Below are 14374 nucleotides of genomic sequence, written 5' to 3' on the forward strand. Positions count from 1 at the left end.
CATTTAGCAGACAGCAGTGCAAAGCACAGAGGGGAGGGGGGGCGAGGAGGTCAGAACAGATTTTTGTAAAATATGGGTGCTTGGTTCCAAGGTTTTGGTTTGGCCTCAGCTCCAACTGGGCTCCGGAGAGAGAGCAAAGGGGTGTCTACTCATGTCCTGGCAGGGCTGCTTAAAGTGACTGAGGGCAAAATCCACCCCGTCTGCTCTAATACAAACAAATCACGGCCTTTAAGGTGGCTGACGAACTAAAACCTCCCTCAGGAGGGGTGTTACAGCCCCACCCCCAACGCTGCAGCAGTGCTGAGCTGGCCCGCACTCCCCCTACTCTGCGGCCCCGCCCCGGCCGCGCAGGCTGGCTGGAAGTGGCGTACGTGCAAAGCGGGCAGAGATAGTGGCGCCTCCTCCTCGCCCCCGCAACCCCCCCGACTCAGGCAGCGGCGAGGCGAAGGGAGGAGACGCCGACCCGCACCGGGAAGAGGAGGAGACCCTAGTTCCCGGCGCAGAGGGGAGAGGCGGCGGCGGCGGCTCCGGCACTCCCCGCTGCTTCCCTCGCCGGAGCAGCGATGAGGCGGTGGCGAGCCTGAGCCCCTGGGGAGATCAGAGCGGCCTCGGCTCCCGCGGGTGCCCGCTCCCCACCCAGGAGGAGGCCCGGGCTCCGTCGCGGGAGGCAGGCAGGGGAGCGGAGGCCGCCGCGGAGCAGGGACGGCCATGATGCAGTGAGAGCTGCCCGCCCTCCCAGGCTCCCTCCCAGCGCGGCCCGCCTGAGCGCTGCTGCCCCCCACGACCCCCCGGAGCACCAGGGGCGGCGGCGCCATGGCCAATGACAGCGGCGGGGGCAGCGGGGCCGGCCAGGGCGGCGGGGGTGGCGGCAGCGAGCGGGACCGGCAGTACTGCGAGCTGTGCGGGAAGATGGAGAACCTGCTGCGGTGCGGCCGCTGCCGCAGCTCTTTCTACTGCAGCAAGGAGCACCAGCGCCAGGACTGGAAGAAGCACAAGCTCATCTGCCGCAGCGGTGGCGGCGCGGCGGCGGCAGGGGGCGCTGCCGAGCACCACGCCGGGGCCGCCGCCGGAGCAGGCGGCGGCAGGGAGGACGGAGCCGTAGCTAGGAAGGTGCCGCCGGGCGCGGGCCCCGGCGCTGAGGAGGAGGCTGCGGCTGCGGCGCCTCTGACAAACAACCACGTTCCCACGGCCGCTGCTGCGCTGTCCGAGGCGGCGGCCCCCGCCGAAGAGGAGGCTGCGGCGGCGGCAGCTCCGGGCGGGGAGGCGGGGCTCGTCTACCGGGACAAATCCAACCTATACCCTGGCGGGGGCCAGGCCGGGGCCGGCGGGGGCGCGCTGCGGCCGAACGGGCAGACCAAGTCGTTGGTGCCGCAGCGGCTGGCGCTGGAGTACATCGTGCCCTGCATGAACAAGCACGGCATCTGCGTGGTGGACGAGTTCCTGGGCAAGGAGGTGGGTGGGCGCATCGCCCGGGAGGTGCGGGCTCTGCACCACACCGGCCGCTTCACCGACGGGCAGCTGGTCAGCCAGAAGAGCGACTCCTCCAAGGACATCCGCGGGGACAAGATCACCTGGGTGGAGGGCAAGGAGCCGGGCTGCCAGACCATCGGGCTCCTCATGAACAGCATGGACGATCTCATCCGCCATTGCAATGGCAAGCTGGGCAACTACAAAATCAACGGCAGGACGAAAGTGAGTGACCCTCCCTTCCCCCCAATCATCTCGCGCACACACCTGCGGCTCGGCCTCCACCCCAAGCTCCCCAATACCTGGGGCTTCTCTCCTTGCCCATTTCCTCCTCCTGCTCATGGCTTTGTTCAACATCTTGATTAGTGATCTGGATGATGGGATGAATGGCAACCTCCGCAAATTCACAGTTGGCACTAAGCTGAGGGGAGAAGTCGATACACTAGAGGGTAGGGATAGAGTCCAGAGTGACCTAGACAAATTGGAGGATTGGGCCAAAAGAAATCTGATGAGGTTCAACAAGGATAAGTGCGGAGTTTTGTACTTAGGAAGGAAGAATCCCGTGCACTGCTACAGGCTGGGGACCGACTGGCTAAGCGGCAGTTCTGCAGAAAAGGACCCTGGGGTTTACAGTGGACGAGAAACTGGATGAGAGTCAGCAGTGTGCCCTTGTTGCCAAGAAGGCCAATGGCATATTGGGCTGTGTTAGTAGGAGCATTGCCAGCAGATTGAGGGAAGTGATTATTCCCCTCTATTTGGCACTGGTGAGGCCACACCTGGAGTATTGCATCCAGTTTTGGTCCCCCCACTACAGAAGGGATGTGGACAAATTGAAGAGAGTCCAGCGGAGGGCAACAAAAATTATTAGAGGGCTGGGGCACATGATTCATGAGGAGAGGCTGAGGGAACTGGGGTTATTTAGTCTGCAGAAGAGAAGAGTGATGGGGGATTTGATAGCAGCCTTCAACTACCTGAAGGGGGGTTCCAGAGAGGATGGAGCTAGGCTGTTCTCAGTGGTGGCAGATGACAGAACAAGGAGCAATGGTCTCAAGTTGCAGTGGGGGAGGTCTAGGTTGTATATTAGGAAACACTGTTTTACTAGGAGGGTGGTGAAGCACTGGAATGGGTTACCTAGGGAGGTGGTGGAATCTCCATCCTTAGAGGTTTTTAAGGCACGGCTTGACAAAACCCTGGCTGGGATGATTTAGCTGGGGTTGGCCCTGCTTTGAGCAGGGGATTGGACTAGATGACCTCCTGAGGTCTCTTCCAACCCTAATAGTCTATGATTCTATCCACCTATCTAGCAGCTCCTCCAAGGCCAAGCAGGGTTAATGAATTAGATCATCACCTCTCGCTGCCCTTCTGTCTCACCCCGAAGGGGCAACTCAAGTGAGAACTGAAAAATAAAATAGTTTAGTCTGTTTCCTCTTGTCAAAAATGCCACTGACAGGCGAGCTCCACTGATACCAATATTGAGCATCTTAGTCAATGTTGTTACTGTGCAGCTCCAAAGAAACTCTGCTGGAAATAGCAACAGGAGGATTACATGAACAGCGTTTTAATTGCTGTGTTGTCTAACCCTGTTTAGAACTCTCTAAAATTCTCATTGCAAGTGTAAGCATAGGCTTGGCGGGGCCAAGGATTGGATAGTCCTGGGAACTGAACAGCTTCTCATTCCTAGAGGGTTGTCCCTAAATGTCAGGGTGGGGTAATGTGTATTGCTGGTGAGTGAGGTAATATCTTTTATTGGACCAGCTTCTGTTGGTTAGAGAGACAAGCTTTTGAGCCACACAGAGCTCTGGGAAAAATCAGACCCGAAGAAGAGCTTTGTGTGGCTCGAAATAAAAAAAAAAATTATACCTCACCCATCTTGTGTCTCTAATATCCTGGGACACACATGGCTAAAACTACACTGCATACAACAGTGATTGCTGCTGTCAGTGCTGTGCTGGTTCTGTGTCTGACTTCCATTTCTAGGACAGTCAGTGGGCATGCTTTCATGAATGCTACATCCCATATGCAAAACTGTAATACTGTATTAAATGTCTCAACTCATACAGCACAATCCTTGTTTGTGAAAGTACAAGAAACACCGCTTCAGAAACACAGCTTCAAATAGAGGTCTCTCTCCTCCCGAGAAAGATGAGGCAGGTCTGTAATGTCAAGGTTGCTAGAGGACTTGTTAGTTCTAATTTTCCTCTTCTCTATCCTCTTATGTGCACAGCAGTTTTTTGTTCTGAATGTGACAGAAAACTCATATTGTACAGGTGGGGAAATAGTTTTGAAAATGATGCAGTTTAATTTGACGGACTTGAGTTTTTTCTTTTTCTTCATAAGTAAAAGACAGGTCTGAAGATATACAGTATCTGCTGTGGAAACTCTCACACTCTACACAAGTGTGAAAATGATCCTCCTTTAAATTCTGTTTGAACTGGTGGTCCCTGAAAATTTGGAATGTGATGGCCACTGTCTGTAGTGTTCCCCTTTTGATATTAAGTAATTTGACCACTTCGGAGATCTCATGCTACAATAGTGTTTGATCAGTTTCTCATGATTACTTCAGTTTATAAATTCTGAAATAGTAATTCTTGTTATGAATACTTCTAGAATTACTTAGTGGGTGTTTGCTTATGAACATGCTCTTGGCAATGGAGGCTTTAGCGTGTATGTAGTCTATTAAATTACCATGAGTTGCATTGGTGTAGTAATACAGAAAGTGCTGTAAATAGGTGTTTGCATAAAACTGCCAGATATGGGACTATGGCTTACAGAGTGACTATAATATGTCAGATTGCAATATTTGGCACATTTATGAATACAACAAAATGGAAATTATTGGGTAAGTATCCAGGTGTGTGTGTGGTGTTTTTTTTTTTTTTTTAAAGTTTGTAACTTGTTGACCTGTAGTGGAGTCATCAGGCAGTGCTGTTTTTATAACCTACTGTAAAATGTAAGTGGCGAGGAGAGGAAAGGTGTGATTGTTTGTGAGATGTTTTCTTTGCCAGTTTTGCCAAAAATGAGTACATTCATATTTTCCTTAGTGGGTTTTTTTGAGACACTAGCCCTCTTAACATGGAATTCAAAGTTTCATGTCATAGTCATCCTGACTTGCAACTGTTTTCTTTGGATTCTTAAAGAAAAAAATCACAGCCTTTACAGGAGACTGTATAGGACATCTCTAAGTTTAATAAAGGACTAGTAATAAGAAAAAATATCAAAACTTTTAAACTTTTGCAAAAAAGTTGAAACATCATTTTCAGACATCTCTGACAACTTGCTACTTCTGTTGCAATATAAGAATGTTAGTGTGAACTGCTAAGAAGCAATGTGTGTCTGTTGCACTGTGACAGACTCTTGTTGCTGCAGAGCATCAGCTAGTAGGAAGCTATGGGGGAGAGGGAGAAACTGGAAGGAGGGTAGCCCTGGCCTCCTTTGGGATATAGTAAATTAAATAGATTTCCCTGCTGATGGAGAGTGTGTGTGGAATTTTGTTTGTGTACCTTGGTGTACTGACACTTAATTTGAAAGGCTATTATGTTGGAAACTGATGGCTGACATGCTATGATTGTGTGGGTTTCTTGCGTAACTCCATAGCGTGACATTTGTTAGCCAATTCATCCTTCAAGTAAGTATTCCACTCAAAAAAACCTCAAAGTTAAAATATTACAAAACAGCCTCCTAAAATCTGTAGTATTGTTAGATTTAAAATTGGAGTAGTACTATTTGAATGGTAATCCTGCATTTTCCATGGCCTCTGCCTTTTTGTAATTCAGACCCCAATCCTGCAGTTTACGATAGATGGGTAGTATGGTGTAAATAGCAAGACTGGGGCTTAGAAGGAGGACTGTTGGAGTTGACATACAGCATCAAACTATTAGTTCATTTAGTCTGGTATCCTACCAGCTTCTGGCAGTGGCAGATACCTGATGCTTCAGAGGTGGTTACACCTCCACCTCAGAAACCCCTTGGCTAATTGTGAAATGATGTAAATGGGCAGGAGAGAATTCCTTCCTGCAGTTAGTTCTAAATGGAGTAAGAATAAGATTGATGGAATGTGGTTAGTCCTACTTGGATGCAGTCTGTACCTTCTGAAATCTCTGGGGATGTGTTATGGACAAGATCCCTCCAAGAGAGAAAAAGGTTTAGAGAGATGTTGCTTTTCTGAGGCTAATGCTTGTGCTGCTGGGGGTAAACTTACTTCCTCAGCAACTTCAGCAGGGACAAAGTGGAAGTCAGTGAACTGACAAGAATCATTCTCTTGAGTGGGTTAGGGGATAGACAAAAGGAGAGAAGAGGGAAAAGTCTCAAAAGGAAGGTTAAAATTGCCAAGGTATTCGGTCTAGTGCAGGGGTCGGCAGCATTTCAGAAGTGGTGTGCCGAGTCTTCATTCATTCACTCTAATTTAAGGTTTCGTGTGCCAGTAATACATTTTAATGTTTTTAGAAGGTCTCTTTCTATAAGTCTATAATATATAACTAAACTATTGTTGTATGTAAAGTAAATAAGGTTTTTAAAATGTTTAAGAAGCTTCATTTAAAATTAAATTAAAATGCAGAGCCCCCCGGACCAGTGTCCAGGACCCGGGCAGTGTGAGTGCCACTGAAAATCAGCTCACGTGCCGCCTTCGGCACGCGTGCCATAGGTTGCCTACCCCTGGTCTAGTGTATATTTCTGAACCAAGCTTATTCACTTACTCCCACAGCTAACTGGGACTAGGAGTGCTATGAAAATGAATATTTATTTCTTCCTACCTCAGCCTTCACCAACTGTACAGAATTGCACTTGTGCCACTCCTTCAGAGTGCTTTCTCTGTTTGGCAAGAGTAGCATAGTGAAACTAATCGCGATCACCTGATTGAGTAGTACAGTTCTGGGGAGGAAAATAGTAGAGATGGAACACACACAAGGTGGATAGGACAGAGACAAAGAGGTGAAGGTGTGAGGATGATTGAGACACCTGAACAGCAGGGGACTGGCTGTGCGCCAGCAGCAGTATAATAAATACTATTCATGGTAGAGGAGAACCCAAAAAGTAAAGGGTGGGGGAGGGGTAGAGTAGTGGAGACTTTCCAACCACTGGCTGCTTGATAGGAGAAGGGAAAGAAGGCTCCACATTTATTATACAACTGTTATATAAAAACTGTTATGAAAAATGAGTCCCTTCCTTCCTTCCCCCTTCTTTTAGTCCCAGGGTTGAGGGAATTGCAGTATGTTCAGAGTCTGAGCATCCACATTCCTGGCAGATCAGAGGGATAAGGGGTGGGGCACCACATTGGGTCACTGCCATTTGGCCTTGCTGGTGGGGCACCTTTCATTTTGACCTTTGGTTAACAGGCTTAGTTCTGGGTACTGTGTAGTCTAGTAAATTTTCAAGCCCTGTTCCGAACAGTCCTTACACCAAAAGTGTGCTTTTCTTTGGTAGCAAAAACTGCTTTTCTTTTTTAAAACAAACAATGGCACACTAGAAGAAGTGTGATTATATTAGATTCCCATTTATAACTACTGATCCAGCTTTGTGTAAGCCCCAACATACATAGGTATTTGGTATAATGCACTTTGCCGTGCTATAGCTTACATATTTTTTACTGTATTAAGTACATTTGGCTTGTTATAGGGACAGTTGCAATCTTGCCTTTCAAACATTGTTTTTTATATTTGTGTCTGTAATGTTTTGGATTGCTTAGTATGGGTGTATGGAGAATGTAAAAGAAGCCTTATAATGTTTGATATTCATGACAACAAAATACTTTTAACAGGATAGTAGGTAAATCAGCATAAAATACTATGGGCTACAGGGATCATTTTAGAGTTGGCCTTTGCTCTGGCAGGACAAGAATGCTCAGCTTTACCAGCAAGGTCTGATGCAGTATACTCCCATAGCACAAGCACTCTAAGGGTACGTCTACACTACCCGCTGGATCGGCGGGTAGCGCTCGATCTATCGGGGATCGATTTATCGCGTGTAGTGTAGACGCGATAAATCAATCCCCGATCGCTCTCCCGTCGACTGCTGAACTCCAGCAGTGCGAGAGGCGGAAGCAAAGTCGGCGGGGGAGCCGCGGCCGTCGATCCAGCACCGCGAGGACGCGAAGTAAATAATTTTAATTTGATCTAAGATACGTCAACTTCAGCTACGCTATTCTCGTAGCTGAAGTTGTGTATCTTAGATCGATTTTTTGTTGTTGTTGAGGGTGTGGCGAGGGTGAGTATTGGCACAGAAGTCACCACAGCATTTTTATTGAATATTTGACCTTTTACCAGTACTGGTCCAAGCCCTGTAAACAAACTTGTTCTGTTAGGAGAAGGAATGAATCATAAATGACTCCAGTCCATAGCCTGCTGTAATAAAAGGGTAGGAATTATGTTGTTTCATAAATGTTTCATTGGTTGAAAACAACTGTAATATTTTACACCTTTTTTCTATCTTCTACCTTTTTTCTAGAGATGCAAAAGCAAAAACTCTCTCTGCTTTAGCTGATAGCTGGGTGCCTTTACAGAAGTGACTGGATTGCTGATGAAAGGACAAAATGCCATTTTAATGGCTAATACTATTGAAAAACATCCAAAAATTTAAGTAATTGATTTCAGTACTGAAAGTTTTTCCTCGGTAAGCAGTTGAGACATGATCATTCACAAGATCATCAGTTCAGATTTAATCAAGGCTTATATAGTGGTTGGAGCGGGGGTCATTACCATTAGAAGGCTATTTAGTAAGGGCTAGTCTACACCGGCAACGCTAAAGTGCTGCCCCGGCAGCACTTAAATGTGCCTTGTGTGGTTGTGGCACAGCGCTCTAAAAACCCACCTCCACGAGGGGCGTAGCTATCAGTGCTGGGAGCGCGGCTACCAGCACTAGTGCACTGTCTACGCTGGTGCTTTACAGCGCTGAAACTTGTTGCTTTTTCACACCCGAGCGAGAAAGTTGCAGCGCTGTAAATAGCCAGTGTAGACAAGCCCTAAGTGTATGAAAAGGAGTAGTAGCTGGGCCTTGAAATATTTATCCAACATCTACTAGCCTGAGGAATCGTCTCTATTTGGGAGAGTAGACTGATATTTTGGGAGAGAGGGAGAAGAAAGGAAATATAGAGGTGGTAGAGAACACAACATAGGGAAAGATGCATAAGCAAGTGGAGGGACAGAGAAAAAGAGACCGACATTGATGACACAGGAAGAGAGATAGTTATGATCTATTACAGGGAAAATAAAAAAAAGTGAAGTGCAGTCCAGGAAGGGAAAAGACTATGGCCTTGGGCTACACTCGCGGATTCACAGCGCTGCCAGCGCTGCGAGAGCTCTCTCGCAGCGCTGCAAGTACTCCACCTCTCCGAGAGGAGTAGCTTGCAGCGCTGCAGGCGCTGATTACACTGGCGCTTTACAGCTCTGCACTCGCTGCACTAAGGGGGGGTGTTTTTTCACACCCGAGTGCAGCAAGTGCAGCGCTGTGAATTGCCAGTGTAGCCAAGGCCTATAGAACAAAAGCAAGAGGTGTAGTAAATTGCATTTTTTAAGTTTTATTGCATAAAGGTGATAATGTGTTACAATTAAACGCAATACTCATCTGTTGTACTCTTTTTACATTGCAGGGAGTGTGGCTTTGTGGACATCACTACAAAAATATTTCTTATGCTAGTTAATAGGCTAGGTTTAATTCAATCAGTTTAAATCGATTGTTTGCCTTAATTTGATAGCAATGCAAACTAAAATGACTTAAACTTAAACAAGAGTTTATTTACATTAGGGGCTTGCGCTGGTTTAAGTAGATCAATTTAAAATCAACTTCCTCAAACCACAGTGACATTAAAATCTGCTGTATTTGCATTCCTGATCACATTTAACATCATTGTATGAAAGTTTCAGGTGTCTCAGATGATCTTCAGGTAGTCAGAACTTCACTGTATACTCTTTTGCAAAGATAAGGTACAAATGTGACCATTCTTTTCAAAGCTTGCCCTTTTTAAAATCAGAAAGAATGTATTCCTAGAGCAGTGACTAAAAAGTGGGTAGCACATTTAAAACAAATTGTGCTTGATTCTCCACTGCACTTGGGTTCTGCTTAGAAGCAATGGGGAGGGGAGACTGGGAGGAAGTCAGTTGTAGCTTCCTGCTTGACTATTATTATTTAATATTTGTATTTCTGCTGCACCTAGGGGCCCTATTCAGAGAGCAGGACCACATTGTGCTAGGCCCTATACAAACATGGAACAAAAAGGTGGTCTCTCAGCTATTTTGTCCTGGCTTAAGTTAAAACTGCAAGGTGAGCAAGTTTAATTTACACCGTTGATGTAAGGTCTCTCAGGGTCCTTAGTCCAGTGGAGAATTGGGTGTATTAGAGCCCCACTCTGACATGCCCCTTACCTGCCCAAGTGTCTCCTTCTTCTCTTTACACTAGAGTAAAGCTCCAACACATGGTGCAGTAGAGTTGGCAGAGAAGGCTTCTGAGCTGGTGGTGGAGATTCCCCTTACACAGGGGGAATTCTCTAGAGACAATCTCCTGGGTGCTTTGCACCATATAAATTCACTTTTCACCACAAAAATAGTGGAAAGTGAACTTTGTGGACTGGAGATTCTGGACTATTGGTTATGAACCCTTAAGTAAAACAATGTACTGATTTCTAAAATAACCATTATCTTGCTAAATTAATTATTATGGGGAATTAAATCCAGTGATAGAGCATGCACCACTGGATTTAATTCTGAGTCTGTAGCCAAGTTGCATTCTGGACAAAATGCTGTTTTGGACTCCTTCTCATATGTTTTCCCTCTAAGTTACACCATATGAGAATCTGATAATGTGTCATAGTACTATCCTCACTGTTTTTCCTGGTATAGGTATTCCTGGCATGTTGGGGATTTTCTTTTTTTGGCAGTATAATTTCTGGCTGTGATTCTGGTCTTTCCCAACCATTACACAGAGCAGGCTTTGCATAAAAGGTCTTTTCTGTTCCTAGTCTGTAGAACTTGGTTACATTAGTAGAATTACATAATAATATTACTGTTGGAAAGTTAGTTTCTAAGAAGTCAAAATTATTTCTAGAAAGTTAGTAAATCCAATCTAATCTTATGAGAGCTCCAGCATCTATGTCCTAACTCTTACAGTACATATGCCCCCAAAGTCTATCCCTACTATATTCAGCTTTTATATTGTCTGCTCAATCATAATTTAATCTCCTGCTGTCAGATTGCTAGTAGTCCTTTCTGGTAATTTTACTTATCCAAAGCTATGGAGAAACCTTTTTCCTTGTGTGGTGGTTCATTGAAAGCATATTTCATATTCCAGTATGTGATGTGGCTGGACTAGCTGGATCTTTACTCTCCTCTGCCTTTTGGTAGGGCAAGGGGTTGGACACAACCACCACAGTTATTTCATCCTATCACAGATGGCTAAATCTTGGTTTACACGTGCAATTTAGGTTGACATAGTTCTGGTGCTCAAGGGTGAGAAAAATCCACTTCCCTGAGTGATGTAGCTATGCCAACCTAAACTCCTGCTGTAGGTGTAGCTAGGTTGATGGGAGAATGCTTCTGTCAACCTAGCTATCATTGCTTGGGAAGGTGGTGTTCTAACAGAGAATGAAAAACCCCTTCCATTACTGTAGGCGGTGTCTGCTCTACAGGGTTATGCTAGCATAGCTACAGCACCATAGCTGTGCTAGTGTAGTCCCCATGGCATAGATGTGGCCTAAACTTATAGGTTCTCATAGTGTCTACTTCCACCTTCAGTGGTTGAATTACAGTGGGTGATGAGGCTGGTTTATATGTTAAGCACAAAAAACGTGCTAATTCAGCATTGAAGTGAATGTTTTATTCCATCCTTCACTCATCCTTTATTCACCCTGATCCTCGCTTTTACGAAAGGTGATTATATAGGTAAAGAGCCTTTTTATTTTTAAATATAGGGTCCTCAAATGACCCTCTCTGTTACATGTGTACTCACTGCCCAGTTCTTTAGAAAAAGAATGTTTGGCCATTTGCTTTCCCTCATTTTTGTGAACAATGGTTTAGCAATTAAAAAACTGCATTTTACTGTGTAACCTGAGTACTGACATAACCACATTGTACATCTGTGTAATATTTTTGTATGTAGTTAAATTGATAATGTGTATTTAACATACAATAGAGGCAGTGTAGGTTAGTTATAAGAATATATACTTTTGCATAGCCTTACTTCATTGTTTTTAACTTTTGTAACCTTAATGTAATGTTAAAGATTTTTTCTTAATTTTTTGTTTTTTTAAGAATGAACAGAAACACAGTCCCATTGTTTCTGTTCTCAGCCTCTCCTTGCCCTCTTCTTTTTCTTGTCCCTTCTTCTCAGTCCATGCTTTGTTCAACATTCAAAGTACGACCTACTTTCTGCTGTTCTCTGGCTGCTCCTTCAGAAAGAACTCTGCTCCTTCCCACAAAGGTTGTGATGTGCAGCCCCCTTCTGGCATCTAGTTCATGTTTGAATTATTGGTGGAGAAACAAGTTATACACTTCTTTTAGATGCAAACTTATTTTTCCTCTCTTAAAGATGGCATGGTGACTAGGTCTTTGCTCCTGGCTTGAGTCAGGCCAGAATTCCTCTAGGTCTGAAAAGATTCTTGGCCCTTTCACTTTGAGACCCAAATGGGCTTGCCTCCTTTTGAGACCAGCTGCCAGTGTCTCAGCATTACCCTTTTAAAAATACCTGTTTTACATTAGTCCCCCTCAGCATAAGTACCAATGAGGTTCATGGTTTTGAAGGACTGTGAGGGTTATGACCAACCACTGCTTCCTCTGCAGCTTCTCCTTTGGTGATGAAAATAGCTTACTTCAGAATCCCAACAGTGAAGGCGAGTTGTCCACCTATTCTCCTAAAGACCCCTCTCCAGATTTTGACTTGGAGAGTGATTCCAGAGTGTCGTCCTATTCTAGACATTGTAAGAGTCTACTTCCTCCATGTGCCTTGGTATCCATCCCACTAAGGCCCTCTCTCATTCCTTTATAATGCCCTTTCATAGCCATACTGGAGCCCTGGGGTTCCTTATTGGAAACACACTTCACATACACCATTCCAGAGAGAGAGTGTTTATTTAGAGGCAGAAAACTGCTCAGCCTTAAGGAAACCCCTCTTGAGAAGGAACATTCCGAAGAACCCTCTGAGGAGGAACAACGTCATGAGGAGGAGGACATCAGTCTGTGCCAGGATGGGTTACTCTCCCAATAAATGAGGCCCCTTTAGAACCTAAAAAAACTGTCTGGCAGATGCCAGCTACTATAGCCCCAACAGCCAAGAAAGCTGACAAAAGGTATTTTGTGTCTTCTGGGGGAGCAGTATATCTGTATTCTTCTCTTGTAGTAAGGCTTTCTTGTAGTAGCAGCTGCAAACAAAAAGAGCAGACAACTTCTCTCTAAAATAGCCCTGACTCAAAGGGATCCAAAATGTTTGGACCTATTTGCTTATAAAAATTATTTAACTCCAAGTTTGCAGTTGAGAATCTGTAATTATCGAGCACTTGTAGTATGGTATGTTTTTTTTCTCATCTACACTGAATTTGCAGACTTTATTGAGAAATTGCCACAAGATCATAGAGCACAGTTTCTTTTATTACTGAAGGTCAGTTAATAGCGAGTGTCTTTATGAGCATCTCTGGCTGCTGCAGATACTGCTTCATGCTCCATGGCAGGATCAGTGGTGATGCAGCGCCACTTAGAGAGGTCCAATCCACGGTAGAGGATCTTCTGCTCGAGGGCCCCAGTTTATTCAGTAGAAAGACAGATGATGCCCTCCGCACTCTTTAAGAATTTCTGCACTACTTTTGGGTGCCATACACATCTGCAGTGAAAAGGAAGCATGATAAGTCCCAGACTTACTCAAGGCTGAGAACAACCCCCCAAGCTCCTTCTGTTACCAGAAACCCTCAGAGCTTCTTAAGAAGTGGCACAGATTGAGGGGGGCGGGAAAAAAGATCAACAGCAACTATCACCTCACAGTCAAAATTTTCCAGTAAACAATCCTTCTGATTTGTTGAGTGAGAGCTACAAACTGACCCTGACTCTAACTCCTCTTCCTCCTTCTCTAAAATATTTTGGAAACCTGTTCTTCCTATTTTGGGGGTTATGGAACATTATAACTAAGGCTACGATTTAGTCACGGCAGTCACTGATTCCGTGATTTTACTGGACCTCTGTGACTTCTTCAGCTGTCAGTAGCTGAAACCGTGGCAGGGGTTGGGGCTGAAGCCGAGGCTATGCTCCCCACATAGCCCCATGGCAGGGGCCGCCGCTGGGGCCATGCACTCCTGCCCCGCAGCTTGTACTGTTGTTTTTAGTAAAAGTCCCGGGCGCCATGAATTTTTGTTTGTTGCCCCTGACCCGTCAGTGACTTTTACTAAAAATAATCGTGACAAAATCTTAGCCTTGATTATAACAGATGTGGGTCTGAGAGATCATTACGTCTAATTATACAGTTCAGTTCTGCACTACACCTACCCACAACCCAGCTTCCCAATCCTTATTCAGGTACCCCTCTCACATGAGACTAGTCACTTCTTGGCTGAGCGCCCTCATCTCTGAGCTCCACAACACAGAAGAAAAGATTTCTGTTCCGAATACTACTTCATATCTAAGAAGAATGGTGGTTGGGGACCTATTCCAGACCTCAGAATGCTCAGCATGAATGTTTGGTGAGAGGGTCCTAGATTGAAAGTCTGCACCACAGTTAAACAGGTCCTTAGCCTGAGTCAGCTGGCATGAGTCAGCCACAGGTGTTTAATTGCAGTGTAGACATACCCTAAGACAGCCAGAAGTTGCCTGCCTCAGGGAAAATTGGAGACCATGTCCATGCTCATCACTCAACTTCAGACAGTTCCTCAAACAACAGCTAGGACTTGTCACAGTGTACTGGACCAGATAGTTTATTGCATTTCTGTTACGTTGCATGCCAG

At 45.6% G+C, this 14374-nt stretch overlaps 1 protein-coding gene across 2 annotated transcripts in view; it reads left to right on the forward strand.

Moving 5' to 3' along the window:
• Window positions 1-345: 345 nt before the first annotated feature.
• EGLN1 (egl-9 family hypoxia inducible factor 1) overlaps window positions 346-14374 on the forward strand; it is a 42800-nt gene continuing 28771 nt past the window's right edge. For both annotated transcript variants that reach the window (XR_002908998.2, XM_024215926.2), the window contains exon 1: window positions 346-1692. Coding sequence is in view for 1 of the 2 variants with exons in the window: in XM_024215926.2 (XP_024071694.1) it covers window positions 814-1692 (879 nt within the window). In the remaining variant the exon portion in view is untranslated. The remainder of the gene's footprint in view (window positions 1693-14374) is intronic.

Source organism: Terrapene carolina, unplaced genomic scaffold (assembly GCF_002925995.2).
Source record: "Terrapene carolina triunguis isolate 2854851 unplaced genomic scaffold, T_m_triunguis-2.0 Scaffold85, whole genome shotgun sequence".
Taxonomy (NCBI): domain Eukaryota; kingdom Metazoa; phylum Chordata; order Testudines; family Emydidae; genus Terrapene; species Terrapene triunguis.